The following is a 23,767-nucleotide window of genomic DNA, read 5'->3' as shown; positions in this document are numbered from 1 at the left end:
TCCGGACCACTCCTTCTAAAGTACTAATCCAATTTTAACTAAACTTGGTATATATAATCAGTATAACATGCAGTTGTGCATCCCACATGTAGTTAAGAAATGGGAAATAAATAGGCGCACTCCTAGGTCAGGCAGGGGACTTTGTATTGCTGTTGCAATACTATCCATCCTTGTTTGTTTTAAAGAGCCTTTCATGACGAAAAATGAAAAATCTGTGACAAGTTTCATGATAGATTTTGTATGCAATGAAAAAAGATGTAAGATGCTGTCACAAACATTCATGAAAACAGTATTTTCTTAGGCTGAGAGGTAATTTATGAAGAAAACGCCCAGAAGTTATGACGTCAAATTTATACTATGGGAAGCTACAACAGACTAGATTTGCTAGGTGTTATTACATGTGTGGTGAAGCAATTGATCGGACGTGAAAAAGTGTGGGGTCATCTGTGGGTTTCCCTCCTGGTACTCTGGTTTCCTCACACAGTAAGACTCCTCTCAAGCTTCCATCTGTGGGTTTCCCTCCTGGTACTCTGGTTTCCTCACACAGTAAGACTCCTCTCAAGCTTCCATCTGTGGGTTTCCCTCCTGGTACTCTGGTTTCCTCACACAGTAAGACTCCTCTCAAGCTTCCATCTGTGGGTTTCCTTCCTGGTGCTCTGGTTTCCTCACACAGTAAGACTCCTCTCAAGCTTCCATCTGTGGGTTTCCCTCCTGGTGCTCTGGTTTCCTCACACATTAAGACTCCTCTCAAGCTTCCATCTGTGGGTTTCCCTCCTGGTACTCTGGTTTCCTCACACAGTAAGACTCCTCTCAAGCTTCCATCTGTGGGTTTCCCTCCTGGTGCTCTGGTTTCCTCACACAGTAAGACTCCTCTCAAGCTTCCATCTGTGGGTTTCCCTCCTGGTGCTCTGGTTTCCTCACACAGTAAGACTCCTCTCAAGCTTCCATCTTTGGGTTTCCCTCCTGGTACTCTGGTTTCCTCACACAGTAAGACTCCTCTCAAGCTTCCATCTGTGGGTTTCCTTCCTGGTACTATGGTTTCCTCCCACAGTAAGACTCCTCTCAAGCTTCCATCTGCGGGTTTCCCTCCTGGTACTATGGTTTCCTCCCACAGTAAGACTCCTCTCAAGCTTCCATCTGCGGGTTTCCCTCCTGGTACTCTGGTTTCCTCACACAGTAAGACTCCTCTCAAGCTTCCATCTGCGGGTTTCCCTCCTGGTACTCTGGTTTCCTCACACAGTAAGACTCCTCTCAAGCTTCCATCTGTGGGTTTCCCTCCTGGTACTCTGGTTTCCTCCCACAGTAAGACTCCTCTCAAGCTTCCATCTGTGGGTTTCCCTCCTGGTACTCTGGTTTCCTCCCACAGTAAGACTCCTCTCAAGCTTCCATCTGTGGGTTTCCCTCCTGGTACTCTGGTTTCCTCCCACAGTAAGACTCCTCTCAAGCTTCCATCTGTGGGTTTCCTTCCTGGTACTATGGTTTCCTCCCACAGTAAGACTCCTCTCAAGCTTCCATCTGTGGGTTTCCCTCCTGGTACTCTGGTTTCCTCACACAGTAAGACTCCTCTCAAGCTTCCATCTGTGGGTTTCCCTCCTGGTACTCTGGTTTCCTCACACAGTAAGACTCCTCTCAAGCTTCCATCTGTGGGTTTCCCTCTGGTACTCTGGTTTCCTCACACAGTAAGACTCCTCTCAAGCTTCCATCTGTGGGTTTCCCTCTGGTACTCTGGTTTCCTCACACAGTAAGACTCCTCTCAAGCTTCCATCTGTGGGTTTCCCTCCTGGTACTCTGGTTTCCTCACACAGTAAGACTCCTCTCAAGCTTCCATCTGTGGGTTTCCCTCCTGGTACTCTGGTTTCCTCACACAGTAAGACTCCTCTCAAGCTTCCATCTGTGGGTTTCCCTCCTGGTACTCTGGTTTCCTCACACAGTAAGACTCCTCTCAAGCTTCCATCTGTGGGTTTCCCTCCTGGTACTCTGGTTTCCTCACACAGTAAGACTCCTCTCAAGCTTCCATCTGTGGGTTTCCCTCTGGTACTCTGGTTTCCTCACACAGTAAGACTCCTCTCAAGCTTCAATCTGTGGGTTTCCCTCCTGGTACTCTGGTTTCCTCACACAGTAAGACTCCTCTCAAGCTTCCATCTTTGGGTTTCCCTCCTGGTACTCTGGTTTCCTCACACAGTAAGACTCCTCTCAAGCTTCCATCTTTGGGTTTCCCTCCTGGTACTATGGTTTCCTCCCACAGTAAGACTCCTCTCAAGCTTCCATCTGCGGGTTTCCCTCCTGGTACTATGGTTTCCTCCCACAGTAAGACTCCTCTCAAGCTTCCATCTGCGGGTTTCCCTCCTGGTACTCTGGTTTCCTCACACAGTAAGACTCCTCTCAAGCTTCCATCTGTGGGTTTCCCTCCTGGTACTCTGGTTTCCTCACACAGTAAGACTCCTCTCAAGCTTCCATCTGTGGGTTTCCTTCCTGGTGCTCTGGTTTCCTCACACAGTAAGACTCCTCTCAAGCTTCCATCTGTGGGTTTCCCTCTGGTACTCTGGTTTCCTCACACAGTAAGACTCCTCTCAAGCTTCCATCTGTGGGTTTCCCTCCTGGTACTCTGGTTTCCTCACACAGTAAGACTCCTCTCAAGCTTCCATCTGTGGGTTTCCCTCCTGGTACTCTGGTTTCCTCACACAGTAAGACTCCTCTCAAGCTTCCATCTGTGGGTTTCCCTCCTGGTACTCTGGTTTCCTCCCACAGTAAGACTCCTCTCAAGCTTCCATCTGTGGGTTTCCCTCCTGGTACTCTGGTTTCCTCACACAGTAAGACTCCTCTCAAGCTTCCATCTGTGGGTTTCCCTCTGGTACTCTGGTTTCCTCACACAGTAAGACTCCTCTCAAGCTTCAATCTGTGGGTTTCCCTCCTGGTACTCTGGTTTCCTCACACAGTAAGACTCCTCTCAAGCTTCCATCTTTGGGTTTCCCTCCTGGTACTCTGGTTTCCTCACACAGTAAGACTCCTCTCAAGCTTCCATCTTTGGGTTTCCCTCCTGGTACTATGGTTTCCTCCCACAGTAAGACTCCTCTCAAGCTTCCATCTGCGGGTTTCCCTCCTGGTACTATGGTTTCCTCCCACAGTAAGACTCCTCTCAAGCTTCCATCTGTGGGTTTCCCTCCTGGTACTCTGGTTTCCTCACACAGTAAGACTCCTCTCAAGCTTCCATCTGCGGGTTTCCCTCCTGGTACTCTGGTTTCCTCACACAGTAAGACTCCTCTCAAGCTTCCATCTGCGGGTTTCCCTCCTGGTACTCTGGTTTCCTCACACAGTAAGACTCCTCTCAAGCTTCCATCTGCGGGTTTCCCTCCTGGTACTCTGGTTTCCTCACACAGTAAGACTCCTCTCAAGCTTCCATCTGTGGGTTTCCCTCCTGGTACTCTGGTTTCCTCCCACAGTAAGACTCCTCTCAAGCTTCCATCTGTGGGTTTCCCTCCTGGTACTCTGGTTTCCTCCCACAGTAAGACTCCTCTCAAGCTTCCATCTGTGGGTTCCCTCCTGGTACTCTGGTTTCCTCACACAGTAAGACTCCTCTCAAGCTTCCATCTGTGGGTTTCCCTCCTGGTACTCTGGTTTCCTCACACAGTAAGACTCCTCTCAAGCTTCCATCTGTGGGTTTCCCTCTGGTACTCTGGTTTCCTCACACAGTAAGACTCCTCTCAAGCTTCCATCTGTGGGTTTCCCTCTGGTACTCTGGTTTCCTCACACAGTAAGACTCCTCTCAAGCTTCCATCTGTGGGTTTCCCTCCTGGTACTCTGGTTTCCTCACACAGTAAGACTCCTCTCAAGCTTCCATCTGTGGGTTTCCCTCTGGTACTCTGGTTTCCTCACACAGTAAGACTCCTCTCAAGCTTCCATCTGTGGGTTTCCCTCTGGTACTCTGGTTTCCTCACACAGTAAGACTCCTCTCAAGCTTCCATCTTTGGGTTTCCCTCCTGGTACTCTGGTTTCCTCACACAGTAAGACTCCTCTCAAGCTTCCATCTTTGGGTTTCCCTCCTGGTACTATGGTTTCCTCCCACAGTAAGACTCCTCTCAAGCTTCCATCTGCGGGTTTCCCTCCTGGTACTATGGTTTCCTCCCACAGTAAGACTCCTCTCAAGCTTCCATCTGTGGGTTTCCCTCCTGGTACTCTGGTTTCCTCACACAGTAAGACTCCTCTCAAGCTTCCATCTGTGGGTTTCCCTCCTGGTACTCTGGTTTCCTCACACAGTAAGACTCCTCTCAAGCTTCCATCTGTGGGTTTCCCTCCTGGTGCTCTGGTTTCCTCCCACAGTAAGACTCCTCTCAAGCTTCCATCTGTGGGTTTCCCTCTGGTACTCTGGTTTCCTCACACAGTAAGACTCCTCTCAAGCTTCCATCTGTGGGTTTCCCTCCTGGTACTCTGGTTTCCTCACACAGTAAGACTCCTCTCAAGCTTCCATCTGTGGGTTTCCCTCCTGGTACTCTGGTTTCCTCACACAGTAAGACTCCTCTCAAGCTTCCATCTGTGGGTTTCCCTCCTGGTACTCTGGTTTCCTCCCACAGTAAGACTCCTCTCAAGCTTCCATCTGTGGGTTTCCCTCTGGTACTCTGGTTTCCTCACACAGTAAGACTCCTCTCAAGCTTCCATCTGTGGGTTTCCTTCCTGGTACTATGGTTTCCTCCCACAGTAAGACTCCTCTCAAGCTTCCATCTGTGCCAACAAAAGTGATTAATATAATTAAATATGATTTGTTTTGCAATTGTTGTAAAATAGATAAAGTTTTCATTTTAACATAAACCAAATGTATATAATGGGTGGTAAAACTTGGATAACAGAGTAGTGATGTGATAGTAGATGTTATCAGGCAACTGTTGGAAATAAGATTGTTTACGTATTAAACTACCTTCTTCGGAAAGTTTCTGTCCTATAATTCTCACAGGATTGAAGACAAATTAAATAACGCTGTAGCACACATTATTGCAACATTAAAAATATACTTTTAGTATATTGTAATTGACATCAGACAAAACGACGTCATTTAGTGACGTCATGAACATTGTTCTTCATATCACTACAACAATAGGAATTATGTGAGATGTCTGATCTGATAACTCTTCCTTTTGTTTGATAAGGATATATAGGGACAAAGGAGAGCAAATGGAAATATATCAAATAAGTTATATGATGTTATTGTATTGTATTGCAGGCGTCTGATTGGTGTTCGGACATGCGAGTCCAAGTGTCTGTTCTCCGGAAGGTAAGATGATAGTACTGAGTATATATTCCATTGTACTTAACTACTACAACTGTAATATTATTTCATTTTGAAGTAACAGAAAAATATATAAGTGAGTCTCGTAAACTATAGCGGTTATTACAGTAACAGAAAAATATATTAGTCAGTTTCGTAAACAATAACGGTTATTACATGTGTAGTGCTGTTAGAAGCTTTCTAAAGATTTTAGAGTAAAATTCATTCCAACACTGGACCAGTATACCAGTTTCTGGATCATGATTGCCTGTATTTAGTCACCATGTAATCAACTGTTTTGTAACTTACAGTCGAGGTGAGGTATGCACCATTGAACCTCTTCATATGAACCTGACCATCAAGGACCATCCCATGCAAGACGTCATGGTTATTGCCATGGCAACCATGTCAAAGGTCAGTATATCAAAGTATTGCGATGGTGTTTGTTTTCTGGATTTAATTTATCGCCCCGGTCAGTCACAGTCCCTTTCGGATGATGAAGGTTGAGATAATTTCCTTTAGAACTTTACCACCATAACAGTGCTATTGATTCCACTTGTTTGCCTTGTTTTGATTTTCCAATACTTTCATTCCAACATTTAAATTCTTTGTAAGTCCCAAAATTAAAAGCAAGGATCCATTTGTTGTGAGGAATTATATATATAGTCTGGAGTGTTAGCATTCAAGCTTTTTGAATTTGGTATAAGGAAGTTTGATTAATTCAGTGAATACAGGATGAGTGATACAGGCCTGTTGGGCCTCGTTTATGGTATAAAACGAAAGCCTTTGATAAAAAGATGTCATTCAGTGTGTTTAAAGTGCTAGCAGGTCCCCAGGTAGGCTTTCTGGGGCCTTGAAATCACTTGAATGACAGTATCTTTTAAATTACTTAAAATAGCGTGTCGTTCATCATGGTGAGAATATAACAAAGATTTTAGTGTGTTGTTTATCGTGGTGAGAATTTAACTAAGATTTTAGTGTGTTGTTTATCGTGGTGAGAATATAACACAGATTTTAGTGTGTTGTTTATCGTGGTGAGAATTTAACACAGATTTTAGTGTGTTGTTTATCGTGGTGAGAATTTAACTAAGATTTTAGTGTGTTGTTTATTGTGGTGAGAAAATGTCACAGAAGATATCCATTCATTACAGGTTCTGTTAGTTACAATACGGCCGCAGCTGAAAGTCTTCTTTACCCACCAGTTAAAGGTAAATAGTAGTGTTGGTTACCTTAATGGAATTTAAGCATTAACAACACTTAAATTATCTGCTCTGAAAAACGACAAAGTAATAAGACAATTGTATCTACGTTTCAAAATTAATGCTATAAAAAACATTAATTTATATGTTTGTGAGTAGAAATTGAACGAACTGTTGAAGCAAGGTTTTCAGTATTCACTTACGTGATTTAAATGTAATTGGTTCATTGTGGCTGTCGTACTATGATTGTATGAGCTGGATAGTTAATGTTGTGGGTGTTCGTTACAGGGTGATCCAGCCACTCTTCCACTCCTCGCCTGGCAGTTTGTCATTATCCAGGTATCGGAGAGCGACCGAGTAATTGATCCCGTTCTTGCCTTCGCTCGTGACTCTACTATACATTTCTATCAGGTAAGGTTTAAATATAATAACCCGCTAACTCGCATCTTTTTAAGTTATCAATTATCAGAGTAATAACTTTTTGATTTTCATGATATACATGTTTGTGTATGGATCTATAACAAAAGACAGACGAAGGTTAACTGTTGGATGTTTCAATATCAGAATGTTTTATATTCCTTTGATGAGATATTACTTAAATATTAAGTCCGCAAAAATTGTATCTAAACAAAATAAAATTTTCCTTCATGATATATTTCTGTCCAGGTAATCTGTAACAATGGACAGGATATCCGCTGTTCAGGTCTACAGAAGATTACAGTACAGTACAAGATTTTGGGCATACATGTAAGTTAGATTTTAACTAATGTCTGTATATTATACATACATAAAGAAAAACTGTAGGTATTATTCTACAGTACGGTACAAGATCTGGGGTAAACTGTCATGTAGGTTAGATAATAGGTTATGTCTGTATAATATGATGTATATCAAGCTAAAAGTGGCAAACAAATAAACCCTCCCCAAACTTTAATAATAAACTTATACGGGAGGGGGGGGGGGGGGGGGGGGGGGGGTGGGCTTATTTGAGGATAAATATGGTAAGCTCTGCCAGCTAATAAACATAAAATGTCCTGTTTAGTACTTGACTCTTACACTAGAGGAGGGGGCTTATTTGAGGATAAATATGGTAAGTTCTGCCAGTAAATAAACATACAATGTCCTGTTTAGTACTTAACTCTTACACTAGGGGAGGGGGCTTATTTGAGGATAAATACGGTAAGATCTGCAAGTAAATAAACATACAATGTCCTGTTTAGTACTTAACTCTTACACTAGGGGAGGGGGCTTATTTGAGGATAAATACGGTAAGATCTGCAAGTAAATAAACATGTAATGTCCTGTTTAGTACTTGACTCTTACACTAGGGGAGGGGGCTTATTTGAGGATAAATACGGTAAGATCTGCCAGTAGATAAACATAAAATGTCCTGTTTGATACTTTAACATCTTTTACTGATTTTTGTAGTGGCTTAATACGCGAACTCTAGTTGTCATGGATACTACTGAAAAAATGCATGTGATTGATGTGAGATCAGAAGGAGAGATTGAGGTTTGTATAAAATAATTTCATTTTGGTCGAGGTTTAGTGACAGTATAATTCATGGACTGGAGTGTAAATCAGATTTCTGAGCATATACCTCTGAGTTAGCAAGTTAACAAATATGGTTCGAGTTGCTACATATGCTGAACAGAATATTTTATCAAGGTAAACTCTGTATTTGTCCATAAAGAAATAAATGAAACAAATGTATTAAGCATCCTAAAGTTTGGTTTCAGAAGTGATTAATTGAAGTATCAATATTTAACTAAAATTTCCATAAAAGCAGTTAAAAAGGATCTGATGAGTTGTCTGAACATGTACGTTACCTACGGAACATTGTATACTGAAAATGTTACCTACAGAACATTGTATACTGAAAATGTTACCTACAGAACATTGTATACTGAAAAAGGTTACATACAGAACATTGAATACTGAAAATGTTACCTACAGAACATTATACAGAACATTGTATACTGTAAATGTTACCTACAGAACATTGTATACTGTAAATGTTACCTACAGAACATTGTATACTGAAAATGTTACCTACAGAACATATACAGAACATTGTATACTGTAAATGTTACCTACAGAACATTGTATACTGTAAATGTTACCTACAGAACATTGTATACTGAAAATGTTACATACAGAACATTGAATACTGAAAATGTTATCTACGGAACATTGTATACTGAAAATGTTACCTATGGTCAAAAGCTCTTCAGAGTTAATGTTAGTTGTTTTTATGCCCAACGCAATGTAATATAATTTACGTTATCTGAATACTGTATCCAGATAGTCTCGAACACTTTTGTATGATGTATCCTCATTGAGGTAAATCTAGAATATGTGTCAGTAAGACTGTCTAATTCTCCACAGGTACTGGACGTGTCAGAGGTACAAATGGTCTACAACACAAGTTTCTTTAAGTCTCTAGCCACAGGTGGAAACGTTAGTCAGGCTATGGTAAGTAGCTCAGTCAGGTTTAGCAAGTAGCTCAGTCAGACTTAGTAAGTAGCTCAGTCGGGCTTCGTAAGTAACTCAGTCAGACTTAGTAAGTAACTCAGTCGGGCTTCGTAAGTAGCTCAGTCAGACTTAGTAACTCAGTCAGGCTTAGTAAGTAGCTCAGTCAGACTTAGTAACTCAGTCAGGCTTAGTAAGTAGCTCAGTCAGACTTAGTAAGTAACTCAGTCAGACTTAGTAAGTAACTCAGTCAAACGTAGTAAATAGCTCAGTCAGACTTAGTAAGAATTTTATTAATAACTGCACACATATGGTTAATCTTCAACATGTTGTAGAATTGAGTGGTGTGTATTTAGCAGGAGTTAGTAGGACAGAAAAGCAATGACAGGGATATATTGCTGTGAGTTCTAATGACAAATAAAACATGATAAGGCTCTCTGGAGGATAACTGCCTGAAATCCTCTGAATATACCCTGTATGTAAAACTACACTGCCATGAAAGGACTTTGGTGTATTGCATCCAATATTTGAATTTTAAGCGAGATGTTTCTGTGATTATTTTATGGAGGAGTCAATTCTGCTACACTTTGTTTATAACCTGATCCTAGATTTTCGAGAATCTATGGGATACGTTTATAAACAAAGCTGCCAAAATGACTCATGTTCCTCTAGAGCTGTAAAATTCTAGTTAAAAACTTATTTATTTTGATCACATTTGAATATTTGAGGAATATTGCTGATCAGTAGATTGTGCTGTAGGCATTTGCTGGAGAGCGAGCATGTTACCAGACATTGGTCAGCCATGGCGGACAGCTGTTTTTACTCGGAACAAAGACTGTCCATGTTTACGCTCTACGGAACTGGAGAGATGTAAGTATGGTATAGTCCTTGGTCTCCTGAGTAATATAATATCAAGCTGTTTATGTAAGTATGGTATAGTCCCAGGTCTCCTGAGTAATATAATATCAAGCTGTTTATGTAATTATGGTAAAGTCCTTGGTCTCCTGAGTTATTTAATATCAAGCTGTTTATGTAAGTATGGTATAGTCCCAGGTCTCCTGAGTAATATAATATCAAGCTGTTTATATAAGTATGGTAAAGTCCTTGGTCGCCTGAGTAATTTGATATCAAGCTGTTTATGTAAATTTGATAATGCAGCAATTACCCACAGAGGGATATTGGAAATCATTTAATTTCACTTACTATCATGTTTCTGTTAATATCATGTGATTTTATATGAATTTCTCTTTATATCACATTTTGCTGTTAGCTCCATACATAGAAATGACATATGTGGCTCAACTATGTGGTTCCTTTATTACACAGTGTAGCTTCAGTAATGTTTATTGACAAAGAGGATCTTTATCACATTTCTTAAAAAGTATGAAACTGAATAAATGTACAAACATTGAATTTTGTTATTAAGTCTGTTTATTTTGTGAGACACAATGTTTTATAATTAAAAGCATTTTTTTTCATTTTATATCTGTATATTTTGATAAAGAGGAAATTCAATTTAAAGTAGTTTTACACTATCAGGGTTCATTTTCAATAAATTTTGTGTTAAAACTGTTGGTTTTAATAGCTGATTTGTATTGATCTTTTAGAACTAGATTTTTAGCTATTGTGATATCAATACATGTAGATTTCACCTTTTGTTTGACTCTTGTTTTGACAGAGAATAGACGTATTGGTGAAACAGAACCGATACCAGGACGCCTTGGTCCTCGCCCTGTCCTTCTACGAGGGCAAGGCCAAAGGGGTGGTCGGTCTGGTGGGATCTCACCGCAAGAAACAGGAGTTGGTATCTCACCTCGTAAGTATGAACATAGTCAATGGTCAAACATAGTCAGTGGTCAAACATAGTCAGTGGTCAAACATAGTCAATGGTCAAACATAGTCTTTTGGTCAAACAGTCAATGGTCAAACATAGTCAATGGTCAAACATAGTCAGTGGTCAAACATAGTCAGTGGTCAAACATAGTCAGTGGTCAAACATAGTCAATGGTCAAACATAGTCAGTGGTCAAACATAGTCAATGGTCAAACATAGTCAATGGTCAAACATAGTCAATGGTCAAACATAGTCAGTGGTCAAACATAGTCAGTGGTCAAACATAGTCAGTGGTCAAACATAGTCAATGGTCAAACATAGTCAGTGGTCAAACATAGTCAATGGTCAAACATAGTCAGTGGTCAAACATGGTCAATGGTCAAACATAGTCAATGGTCAAACATAGTCAATGGTCAAACATAGTCAATGGTCAAACATAGTCAGTGGTCAAACATAGTCAATGGTCAAACATAGTCAATGATCAAACATAGTCAATGGTCAAAGGAACTCCAAAGTCATGGCCATAATTAGGGTCGACGTTTTGCCAATAGAAACTGTAAGTTTAGCAGAGTTCAAACTACGGCAGTTTTTTTTCTACTGGGCAAGCAGTTGTTCAATTTGGATTTGAAATAATTTTAAGTTCCAGAGAATTTTATTTCTTCTAAGTGTTTAATTTGATTAAACATCTGTAAATGACGACAAATTTGAGTAGAATACTTCTGTATTACTTGTTATTGTTTTTCATTTTTAATTGGCTGTACAAGTCACAGGTGTGAACTGACATTTTTTCTTATGGTAACAGATGCTAGACCTACTTTTCGAGTTTGTCGATCTGTCCATGACACAGCTGTGTCCAGACCAGGGCAAGATAGAGGAACTGGAGGAATACTACCAGGTGAGGAGGAGTCATTAATTAATACAGTCAGGTGAGGTAGAACAGTTCAGACATTAATTAATACAGTCAGGTGAGATAGAACAGTTCAGACATTAATTAATACAGTCAGGTGAGGTAGAACAGTTTAGTCATTGATTTATACCTCAGGTGAGGTAGAACAGTTCAGACATTAATTAATACAGTCAGGTGAGGTAGAACAGTTCAGACATTAATTAATACAGTCAGGTGAGGTAGAACAGTTTAGTCATTGATTTATACCTCAGGTGAGGTAGAACAGTTCAGTCATTGATTTATACCTCAGGTGAGGTAGAACAGTTCAGACATTAGTTAATACAGTCAGGTGAGGTAGAACAGTTTAGTCATTGATTTATACCTCAGGTGAGGTAGAACAGTTTAGTCATTGATTTATACAATCAACTGAGGTAGAACAGTTTAGTCATTGATTTATACCTCAGGTGAGGTAGAACAGTTCAGACATTAATTAATACAGTCAGGTGAGGTAGAACAGTTTAGTCATTGATTTATACAATCAACTGAGGTAGAACAGTTTAGTCATTGATTTGCCAATTAGTTACCTGAACATATTTCTATATGATTATTAATTGCTTTTCTTGGTATTTTCTCAGCCCAGTGAAAACTTTCTTAAACTCTTACGACCAAATATGACCAGTGTTATTCTCAATCTTTATCTATAGGGAATTGTTCCTGTCTGTGTGGACTACTGCCTGCACCTCAACAAAACGTAAGTTCGAAAAAAATCTTGTGAACCAGACATGTCATAAAAACAGATTCTCAGCAGCATCGTTTAACATATCAACTGCAAATTGGTTCATATACAGCCCATTAGTTCCTGAAAAATATTGATGTAGCCTGATCACCTGCCGTCACATAAACCATTTCTATCCTTTCCTTTTAAAACAGAACCAATATCTCTGGAGCCAATATCTGTACCTCAGGGTTACCATCCTGTAGAGATGCAATTGTAGGTGATCATCTTTCTCCATATAGGAGAGTGAGGTTTAGAGCAACATTTTAGCGGTGTTAAATTCCATTGATGCACTCATTTTCATCATTGTCGAAATGTGACATGGCAGTGTTTTGCTACAAATGCCAAAGATTCTATTAACTATATATTGACAGTGACATCCTGTTTGGACGGATATTTGAGAGGTTTTCAGCGGACATGATTGCCCATGGAGTATTCTTGGAGTGTCTTGAGCCGTATATCCTGGCGGACAAGCTCACTTCTATCCCCCCTACTGTAATGAAAGACTTTGTCGATAACTACGAGGGAAAGGGTATGCTGGAAAATGTGGAGGCTTGTATTGTTCACCTGGAAATCACCAGTCTTGATATACACCAGGTATGTAATCATTACTGTGTGAGAAGGGGAGATAACTAGGTAAGTAATAATTACTGTGTGAGAAGGGGAGATACATTTGTATATGATAGTACTGTGTGGGAAGGGGGGGGGGGGGTAATTGTGTGTGTGATTGTATTGTGTGGGGAGGGGAGATAACTAGGTATGTGATAGTACTGTGTGGGAAGGGGAGATAACTAGGTATGTGATAGTACTGTGTGGGAAGGGGGAGGTAACTGGGGGGGGGGGAGGATCAGAGATAACTGTATGTGATAGTACTGTGTGAGAAGGGGAGATAACTGGGGGGGGGGAGGATCAGAGATAACTGTATGTGATAGTACTGTGTGAGAAGGGGAGATAACTGGGGGGGGGGAGGATCAGAGATAACTGTATGTGATAGTACTGTGTGAGAAGGGGGAGGTAACTGGGGGGGGGAGGATCAGAGATAACTGTATGTGATAGTACTGTGTGAGAAGGGGGAGGTAACTGGGGGGGGGGGGGGAGGATCAGAGATAACTAGGTATGTGATAGTACTGTGTGGGAAGGGGAGATAACTAGGTATGTGATAGTACTGAATTGGAAGAGGAGATAACTAGGTGTGTGATGATATGGTGTGGAATGTGGAGAACTAAATAGATATATTATGTTGCAGTGTGCTAAGGGGAGATAATTACTACCCATGTGTCACATCGACATATTGAATGTGTGTCAATATCATTTAAAATCTCAAGTGTAGATTTGGTTCAAGGAAGCCGAATCATTACTGGATACATTTGGATAATAAGTAAGTGAATGTTAGACAATCACTTTACAAGGGAGAAATTTTAAGTATTTATACACACAACAACGTCAAGGTCAGAAATCTGTGAGAGCTACATCAGGAAGGGATGCTTCGTCTTTTACATCAGGTAAAGATTGATGTTGATTCAGATGACAGTCTTGTAATTTATAAAGCAGGTATTGTCCATTAGATTATCATTGATAAATTTATGAACTTGTACAAATCATGCCAACAATGATGTTGTATCTGTTGTTGTAGGTGGTTAGTCTGTGTTGGGGACATGGGTTGTATGATGCCATCATCTATGTGTACAACCGAGGCATGAATGATTACACTACGCCATTGGAGGATCTTCTCTCCACACTCAGGGCGGCCGTCGACACGGGCAAACAACTGTCTGGTAAATCTTAAGTTTTTGTTCTCATAGCTTCACTCAGGGCGATTGACACCAGCAATTAACTGTCTGGAAAATCTGAAGTCTTTGTTTTAATAGCTTCAGTCAGGGCAGCTGTCAACACTGGCAAACAAGTGCCTATTCAATGAAATTTATCTCTATATGAAATTATAGTGAGATTTCTTTTGCTTCATCAACTCTTAATGTTATTTTTAGCCATTGTGCTTTTTGTGCCATCCCCCATCCATAAACTTTTCACATTTCAAACTTTTCAATTTCTCCAGTGGGATTCAGCTTTAACTTACTGAATTGGTCCAGTTTCGGGTCAAGTGTTGTTTCAGGTCAGTCCGAAATCAAAGATGGTTGCCATGGCCAACAGTCTAGTATCACTATACTTGCTACTGAGTATGTATACTAGAGTAATTCAAGGAGAGTTTAGAGTCAGATTACTGTTCAAGCCAGTTGGACTCTTGTAATTAAGACAAGGATGTGTACAAGTATTTTACACTGAGGATATTAGTTCCTATTTTCTTTATTTGTTGTAATTCCAGACAATCAGATAAGACTTGGAAACAAACTGCTTGTGTACATCAGGTGAGTGACACTTAGTTACACCCTCAAATTTATGTCAACTTAGTTACACCATCAAACTTATGTCAACTTAGTTACACCCTCAAACTTATGTAAACTTAGTTACACCCTCAAATTTATGTCAACTAAGTTACACCCTCAAACTTATGTAAATTTAGTTACACCCTCAAACTTATGTTAACTTAGTTACACCCTCAAACTTATGTAAACTTAGTTACACCCTCAAACTTATGTCAACTTAGTTACACCCTCAAATTTATGTCAACTTAGTTACACCCTCAAACTTATGTAAATTTAGTTACACCCTCAAACTTATGTTAACTTAGTTACACCCTCAAACTTATGTAAATTTAGTTACACCCTCAAACTTATGTAAACTTAGTTACACCCTCAAACTTATGTAAATTTAGTTACACCCTCAAACTTATGTAAACTTAGTTACACCCTCAAATTTATGTAAACTTAGTTACACCCTCAAACTTATGTAAACTTAGTTACACCCTCAAACTTATGTAAACTTAGTTACACCCTCAAATTTATGTCAACTTAGTTACACCCTCAAACTTATGTAAATTTAGTTACACCCTCAAATTTATGTAAACTTAGTTACACCCTCAAACTTATGTAAATTTAGTTACACCCTCAAACTTAGGTAAACTTAGTTACACCCTCAAACTTATGTTAACTTAGTTACACCCTCAAACTTATGTAAACTTAGTTACACCCTCAAACTTATGTAAATTTAGTTACACCCTCAAACTTATGTAAACTTAGTTACACCCTCAAACTTATGTTAACTTAGTTACACCCTCAAACTTATGTAAACTTAGTTACACCCTCAAACTTATGTAAACTTAGTTACACCCTCAAACTTATGTAAATTTAGTTACACCCTCAAACTTATGTAAACTTAGTTACACCCTCAAACTTATGTAAACTTTATCTCTTTTACAACAATCGCAAAACAAGTTTGTACAACTTAAAATAGTCATGTTTGTGAGTTCAAATATGGAAGCCCATGAAGGTGACCCCATACCTTTTCACATCCTATGGGGTAAAAACTAGCAATGTAGTTGGGTATAATTGTGTCCATGCATGTGTTGTCCGTGGTAAAAAGCAAACAGAGGAGTCAATTTATGTAAATCAACCTTTGTTCATCACTTCAAATTAGTATGTTATTTCGGGACGGTTGTTGTAATCCCCTCTTACTTTTTCAAAATTGGCTAGGGACTGGTTATGGAAGAGTTAATAGCAAAAAGCATGGATATAACATATCTCGCCCCAGAGCAGGTGTAATGGTCAGAACTGTAGCGTGGTAAGGTCAGGGGCTACACTTGATGAGGTTATGAAGGTCCACAATCATTGTTAAAAGAGTCAAAATCATACATCCACTTTGAGGTTAAAAAACTGAAGTAATTGTTTTCCTGTTGAGAGTGTGTTCTCCTGGGTATTTTTGGCAAAAATCACTGTATTTTGAATAATTTAATAGTGTTTCACTGTTCAGTTGGTTGTGTGTGTTGTAATGGTTTAACACAAGTTTATTACCTTTACTTTTTCCCAGGCCTAAGCAACCCCTTTCAGTCTGTTTTGTCAGGTCTAAAGCCATCCGAGTAGCTACCATGCATATGCATTGTAATGCAAAATTATATATTGAGGGAGTTAGTCATGCAGAGTGTGATAGTTTGATAACCTATCCACTGATTATTAGTTGTTGATAGCAATGAGTGGTAGTTATGGACAGATGTCGGCTGACACGGTGGTAACACACTTGCCTTTCACATAGGCGCCCAAGATTAGATTCCCTAATCTCCCACAGTAATAATCCTCCTTCACGTCCGTCTGGACGAACAAGTGTTATTGATATAAAATATTACAATTTGATTCACAATTGTTATATATATAAAGGCTTTTCTTAGGGCTTTTTTGGGCCGTTAATGGGCCCCATTCCCAATTAGAATTATTTCATTTTAAAGCCAAATTCCCAAAATTTTCTGTTTACTCCTAAAAAAATCTTTCCCAATTCACCAATTTTCTTTCCAAAAAGAGACAAACGACCCCATCCCAAACCAGTGTGAAAAAGTCCTGTATAATGAAGTTTACATTTTACATTGTAAGTCAGTATGTAAATTTCAATGAATAATTTTGATGGTTAATTGACTGATATAAGGGTATAGTTGTAAGCTTTGTTTTCTCTGGAATTAATATAAGGAATACAGAATACTAAATCTATCTATTGTCATCTGTATCTTAGCTGATTGTTAGTTGTAAAGGAAAAGACTTCCAAGACCTTAGGGTTATTTATTTATGATTTTGATTCCAATGAGTAATTTAATGACCTATAGGGAATATTCATTCATGATTTTAATACCATTGGGTAATTTAATGATCTATGGTGCGTTTTATTATCTCCTGAATATCTTGTAAAGAACATGTTATTCTATCCTAGCTGCTGTTTGGCAGGCAGAGCCTATCCTCTAGGAGACATTGCAGAGGAATTGGTTACAGGTGTTAAAGAAAGCGTAAGGAAAAGGATTATTATAATATATATAACTAAGGACACCCAAGATATTAACACCTTACAATACAAATTGACAGTTAGGTACAGGTATTAAGTCACCTAAAACAAAGTCTCAAGTGTACTATTGAGATCGTGTTTTGTCCGCCGGCGGCATGAGTTGTAAACAATTTCCATTTCGGCTTCTTTTCAATAACCAACTGGCCCAGGGTCATGATATTGGGCCAGCAGCATGCTGGGATGAAGAGCTACAAAGCTTTTTTCAAATCAATGACCTTGACGTATTTCCAAGGTCACAGTGGTGAAATGTCTTAAAATCTTTAAATGACTTCTTCTCAATAACCAAGAGGCCCAGGGTAATGATATTTATTCAGTTGCATCCTTGGAAGAAAGGCTACAAATTTTCTGTAATTGACCTTGACCTACTTTCAATGTCACAGGAGTCAATGTATCTTTTCAACAACTTGCAATAACCAAGAGATCCAGGGTCATGATACTGGCACAGTAGCATGTTTTAATAGCAGACTGAAAAGTTTGTTCAGTTGACTGATGTTGATGTGCCTTCAAGGTTACACTGGTCAAATGTGTTAAAAACCAAAAACATTGCATTGTGTGCAAAACTGGGGTGACTTTTAAGGCCCATGGGCCTCTTGTTGAACAGCATCACACAGCAGAATCTTCAGTGTACAACTAATTAACACTTCAATTAATTGTGTATTTATAATCTGTTTTTACCCAGATTGTTGATTTTTATTATATCTTTATTCCATTCCGATTTTAACAAGAAAAATTGATGATATTGAATCTGATAGAGTTTGAATTTGTTTACATGCTTTCTTAGTAATAGCCGTATTAATTTACAATTCTGTTTCCTGTTTCAGGTGTATCAATGTGTTACATGTCTACATACGAAGCAGTTTTCAGATGGTATGTCTGGTATATACACATGCACCTGTATGTTAATTTGTACACCTGTATGTTAATTTGTACACATGTATGTTAATTTGTACACCTGTATGTTAATTTGTACACCTGTACGTTAATTTGTACACCTGTATGTTACACCTGTATGTTAATATGTACACCTGTATGTTAATCTGTACACCTGTATGTTAATTTGTACACCAGTATGTTAATTTGTACACCAGTATGTTAATATGTACACCTGTATGTTAATCTGTACACCTGTATGTTAATTTGTACACCTGTATGTTAATCTGTACACCTGTATGTTAATCTGTACACCTGTATGTTAATCTGTACACCTGTATGTTAATTTGTACACCTGTATGTTAATTTGTACACCTGTATGTTAATTTGTACACCTGTATGTTAATCTGTACACCTGTATGTTAATTTGTACACCTGTATGTTAATCTGTACACCTGTATGTTAATCTGTCCACTCAGAAAATGCCACACATTGCCTGTTATGATCTCATAACTGTAAGTAAGGTTTTCTCACATACTTCACAGTTATCCCACGGTTGCTAGGGAAAAGATAAATAGAATCTTTCACCCCTTTGGGGGTGAGATAGGGGGATCTCTGGGACTTAACAATCTCCCCCCGAGGGTTGAGATCTCCCTATCTCATCCCAAAAAGGGGTGAATGATTATTTTTCTCTTATCCTGTTTTCCAATCGTAGTGTGAACCAAATCCAAACGACTATGTAAACAACAACACCTGGACGGTGGATGACAGTTGTGATAAGGCTGCAGCAGACGCTTTACACCTTAAGATGTTGATTTCATACAAAATATAATTTTGATAAGTTTGTCAAAAAGAACACCGAACACTCAGTTAACTCTGATAATTAATACTTACGGTATTCCAATTTCTTTTGTGAATAATACTGATGTTAACACTCAAACATTCCGGGTCAGGTCATAGTGACGTCATCCTATCGAGAACAAGAGCACGTTCAAAGAGCATATGTTGCTTGTCTTTTCCCTAGGGTGAGATAAGAAAATCTCACCCCGGTAAAACTGCGGATATCCCTGTCCAGGGTAAGAGAAAAATCGATCTCGCACAGGGGGGTAAAGACAGCTGTCAGGTACTATATGACACTGCTTACAATAACGTAACGTCATCATTTTACGTTGAGTAACCATGTTGTAAATGATTATGTCATCAATTTTGACGTACATTCCAAGGAACATTATATACCGGTCAGCATGAGGCTTCCTGTTCACGGAACAGACACATGTTAGATTCTATGAGTCTTTAATAGATGTAAATGTAGGTAAATATAAATATTACTATTGATCATCCATGCTGTGGTATTTATAGTTGCTATAAATGACAGACTTGCAAGCAAGAATTTAACACTAAAATGAATAAACTTTCAAACAACAGCAGATCCAAATTTCTGCACAGTCTTACTCTTTCTGTTAAATAAACACACATAACCACATAATCATTTGATGTTTTCTCCTGTTTAGATGAGCCTGCCTACCCTCACCTGAGGACACTGTTACAGTTCGACACTCGAGAGTTCCTAAATGTCCTAGCACTGGTAAATATTTAGTCAGTGAAATATGTTGATTGTAATTTGTAATCTGCATGAAAACCAAAATAAAAAATACATGTGGAGCCATCTTCACAGTGAAATAAGTCGAGGGATTATTGGTGTCAACATCACAGAGAAATAAGTCGAGGGATTATTGGTGTCAACATCACAGAGAAACAAGTCGAGGGATTATTGGTGTCAACATCACAGAGAAATAAGTCGATGGATTAGTAGTGTCAACATCACATTGAAATAATTCGAGGGATTAGTAGTGTGAACTTCACAGAGAAATAAGTCGAGGGATTAGTAGTGTCAACATCACAGAGAAATAAGTCGAGGGATTAGTAGTGTCAACATCACAGAGAAATAAGTCGAGGGATTAGTAGTGTCAACGTCACAGAGAAATAAGTCAAGGGATTAGTGGTGTCAACATAACAGAGAAATAGGTCAAGGGATTAGTGGTGTCAACATAACAGAGAAATAAGTGGAGGGATTAGTAGTGTCAACATCACAGTGAAATAAGTGGAGGGATTAGTAGTGTCAACATCACAGAGAAATAAGTTGAGGGATTAGTGGTGTCAACATCACAGAGGAATAAGTCAAGGGATTATTGATGTCAACATCACAGATAAATAAGATGAGGGATTAGTGGAGTCAACATCACAGAGAAATAAGTCGAGGGATTAGTGGTGTCAACATCACAGTGAAATAAGTGGAGGGATTAGTAGTGTCAACATCACAGAGAAATAAGTTGAGGGATTATTGGTGTCAACATCACAGATAAATAAGATGAGGGATTAGTGGAATCAACATCACAGTGAAATAAGTTGAGGGATTATTGGTGTCAACATCACAGAGAAATAAGTTGAGGGATTATTGGTGTCAACATCACAGTGAAATAAGTCGAGGGATTAGTGGTGTCTACGACACAGAGAAATAAGTTGAGGGAGTAGTGGTGTCAACATCACAGATAAATAAGTTGAGGGATTAGTGGTGTCCCTTGTATTAGTATGGATAGCGAAAAATGTCCATGTCAAATATCCACATGAACACAGGAATTGAAGGATTTTGATTATAACATGAATATCACCAGTTCGAGTGATTGGTTATAGGCTTAGCAGTATTCATGTAAAATAATGAGGTTTCATCAGGACAATTTTGTAACTTGTGGTAAAATAATTTGTCTTTATTAGTTTGTGATGACTTGTAATTTCATATTACTGATTTGTTTAACATTAAGTCTAGCATTACAATTGATTTTTGATGAAGTTGAGCATTGTACACTCTTACTACTGATTTTAACACAAACGTGTTTTGAAAATCAACAAATCTGTTGAATATTTTCAGCTTCATATTATAGACAGGTGACATTGTTGAAATGAACTGTCAGTGTTACTTTGTAATTAATATTCAGTTAACTTAACCCTTTTAACCATAAGAAACTTAAGTGGACTCTGCCATGTATTCATCATTTGAAGTCCAATATGGTCAGAAGGGGTGAAAGGGTTAAAGACTTGACAGCTGTATCGTATGACATACAGTTAAACTTCATTATCTTGAAATCAGTGGATGTCATAAAAAAGCTTTTTCTTCAAGGTACTCCGTATGTATTTCATATAGAATTATTTCTGTCGGGACTGAATATTTACTTCAAGTTAATCAAGGTCTCTGAGTTTTCAGCATTTGAGATAACACAGTTTGACTTTACATGTAGTGGAGATGAATTTGTGTTGACTTTATGTTGTAGGCCTTTGAAGAGTCTGAATTTAACAGTGATGAAGGGTGAGTGTCTTGAGCTTATTAACATGTGAAATTAGAGTTTTAACATAATAGAAATGTGATGAAAATACTAAACTTTCATGAAATATGATAAATGCAAGTTACAGTGGAGTTGTCCCAGGACATTTTGTTTGCTTAAAATGGCATATAGCATGTTTTAGAATTTCCATTCATAGCTAAAAAAAGTTCTGTATTGCCATTCTGCTCCAGTAATAGTTCCCACTCCATTTACACATCAAACAGTTATAATACATGTATGTATGAAACAGGGGAAAACATACTCCTGTTGAGTGGCCCAATAGAAATAAAACCTGGGTTTCCAGTGTGAAAATCCACAGCTCTACCTCCTGAGCCTAAGAAGCAAGCTTAGTCAGCTTTGTGACAAAGACTGCATTTAACACTATGTACAATACACACCAATCTGCTCCTTATATATATGTGTCTTTGATGGGACTAAAAAACTTCTCTGCTGACTCAGCTGGTAGAACAGCGGTTATTATAACCTCAGGTGAAGATCTGAGTGAATGGTTTGATCCCTACCAAGGGTGGTTTATGTTTCTCATGGAAACTGAGATCATAGACTGCCCTGTGCTGTCGTGGTTATGTCTTTACACAAGACGCTATACCCTAAGTAAGTGCTCTGGATTGCTTGTGAATGGCCTCCTGTATGTTGTTTGTGAGTTAGGACCATCTACTACAAGAATGTTCCATCTCAAAATGACTGGTTGTTCACAGTGCAATAAACCCAACAGAAAAGTACTGTACCACTGATCAACTGAATATTGTTGTATATAAATACCAACTAGATATTGTCATTGTTGTATATATAGATTGTTGTACTGTGTAGGGTGCAGAAGAGACAAAGGATGGTGGATGTCCTGCTGCAGGTCATGGTGGAAAGTGTTGGATTTACAGTAAGGTTTCTGGTGTTGTTTTAACATGTTTGGCAAGGTTTAATGATATCATTATTGTTTGACACAAATATTTTCCGAACTGTTGTAAAATAAAAGAAAAATCTGTCAAAAAAATATATCAATTAAGTTTTATATCTCTTGGATTATTGAGTTAATATCTATATAAAGAATTACTCCCCCTGATTTGATTCTCACTGAATAAATGTAGAGCAAATTCGATCATCAGCCATTTACTATGGTCAGACTTCTGTCTAATGTATATGCTGATAAACAACATCCAATGTGCTTTCAGTCAATGATCTATTCGCAGGAAGTTTGGTTTTTGAAATATACTTGACTAGACAAATGAGTTTTACTGTATGATTTATTTCACTTTGACTATGAGTTATGTTTTAAGGAGTTATCTTCCCCTGTCGTGTATATATGTAACCTATTTCACTTTAACTATGAGTTATGTTTTAAGGAGTTATCTTCCCTTTTTATGTCTATATGTGTAACAAATTTCACTTTAACTATGAGTTATCTCCCTTGTCAGCCCACACAGGTAGGGATCCTGTTTACTTTCCTTGCCAGACAGATGGCACGCCATGAAAACACCATCGTTGTCAACCGAGTGCTGTTTGATCAGGTTGGTAACATGTATTGTATAGAATTTTTAGTTGTTGAATAGACAAGATATTTTACAAACTAACTTGTGCTGTCGTTACTACATGAATGACATATTATTCACCCACATTGCATTTTCAAATCACTTGGATAAAATGATGTCAATAGTGACTTCCTGTCTATAACAACCATTTGTCTATTGTGACTTCCTGGCTATAACAACCATTTGTCTATAGTGACTTCCTGTCTATAACAACCATTTGTCTACAGTGACTTCCTGTCTATAACAACCATTTGTCTGTAGTAACTTCCTGTCTATAACAACCATTTGTCTATTGTGACTTCCTGTCTATAACAACCATTTGTCTATTGTGACTTCCTGTCTATAACAACCATTTGACTAAAGCGACTTCCTGTCTATAACAACCATTTGTCTATAGCGACTTCCTGTCTATAACAACCATTTGTCTATAGTGACTTCCTGTCTATAACAACCATTTGTCTATAGTGACTTCCTGTCAGTAAAAAAACATCTGTCTGTAGTGACTACCTGGCTGTTTATGGTATTCATTTTTTTTATAAAGACAATTTTTTCTGCAGCAACTTCCTGTTTATCTTGAATAATGTTTACGAAATAGCTGCTTTTATAGATAACCTGTATA

The 23,767-nt window shown here is 38.6% G+C and overlaps 1 protein-coding gene across 1 annotated transcript in view; it reads left to right on the top strand.

Annotated features, from left to right (window-relative positions):
• LOC117317615 (vacuolar protein sorting-associated protein 8 homolog) overlaps positions 1-23,767 on the top strand; it is a 61,120-nt gene that overhangs the window by 16,082 nt on the left and 21,271 nt on the right. The window contains exons 10-29 of the mRNA XM_033872464.1: positions 5,213-5,263; positions 5,569-5,671; positions 6,409-6,465; positions 6,745-6,867; positions 7,123-7,203; positions 7,885-7,968; positions 8,845-8,931; positions 9,688-9,798; positions 10,607-10,744; positions 11,564-11,656; positions 12,352-12,398; positions 12,797-13,019; positions 14,056-14,197; positions 14,743-14,785; positions 17,229-17,301; positions 18,179-18,224; positions 19,739-19,812; positions 21,554-21,588; positions 22,433-22,499; positions 23,035-23,127. Of these exons, the coding sequence (XP_033728355.1) occupies positions 5,213-5,263; positions 5,569-5,671; positions 6,409-6,465; positions 6,745-6,867; positions 7,123-7,203; positions 7,885-7,968; positions 8,845-8,931; positions 9,688-9,798; positions 10,607-10,744; positions 11,564-11,656; positions 12,352-12,398; positions 12,797-13,019; positions 14,056-14,197; positions 14,743-14,785; positions 17,229-17,301; positions 18,179-18,224; positions 19,739-19,812; positions 21,554-21,588; positions 22,433-22,499; positions 23,035-23,127 (1,771 nt within the window). The remainder of the gene's footprint in view (positions 1-5,212; positions 5,264-5,568; positions 5,672-6,408; positions 6,466-6,744; positions 6,868-7,122; positions 7,204-7,884; positions 7,969-8,844; positions 8,932-9,687; positions 9,799-10,606; positions 10,745-11,563; positions 11,657-12,351; positions 12,399-12,796; positions 13,020-14,055; positions 14,198-14,742; positions 14,786-17,228; positions 17,302-18,178; positions 18,225-19,738; positions 19,813-21,553; positions 21,589-22,432; positions 22,500-23,034; positions 23,128-23,767) is intronic.

The sequence above is a fragment of the Pecten maximus genome, chromosome 19, assembly GCF_902652985.1.
Source record: "Pecten maximus chromosome 19, xPecMax1.1, whole genome shotgun sequence".
NCBI lineage: Eukaryota > Metazoa > Mollusca > Bivalvia > Pectinida > Pectinidae > Pecten > Pecten maximus.
This window is presented reverse-complemented; position numbering and strand designations above follow the sequence as displayed.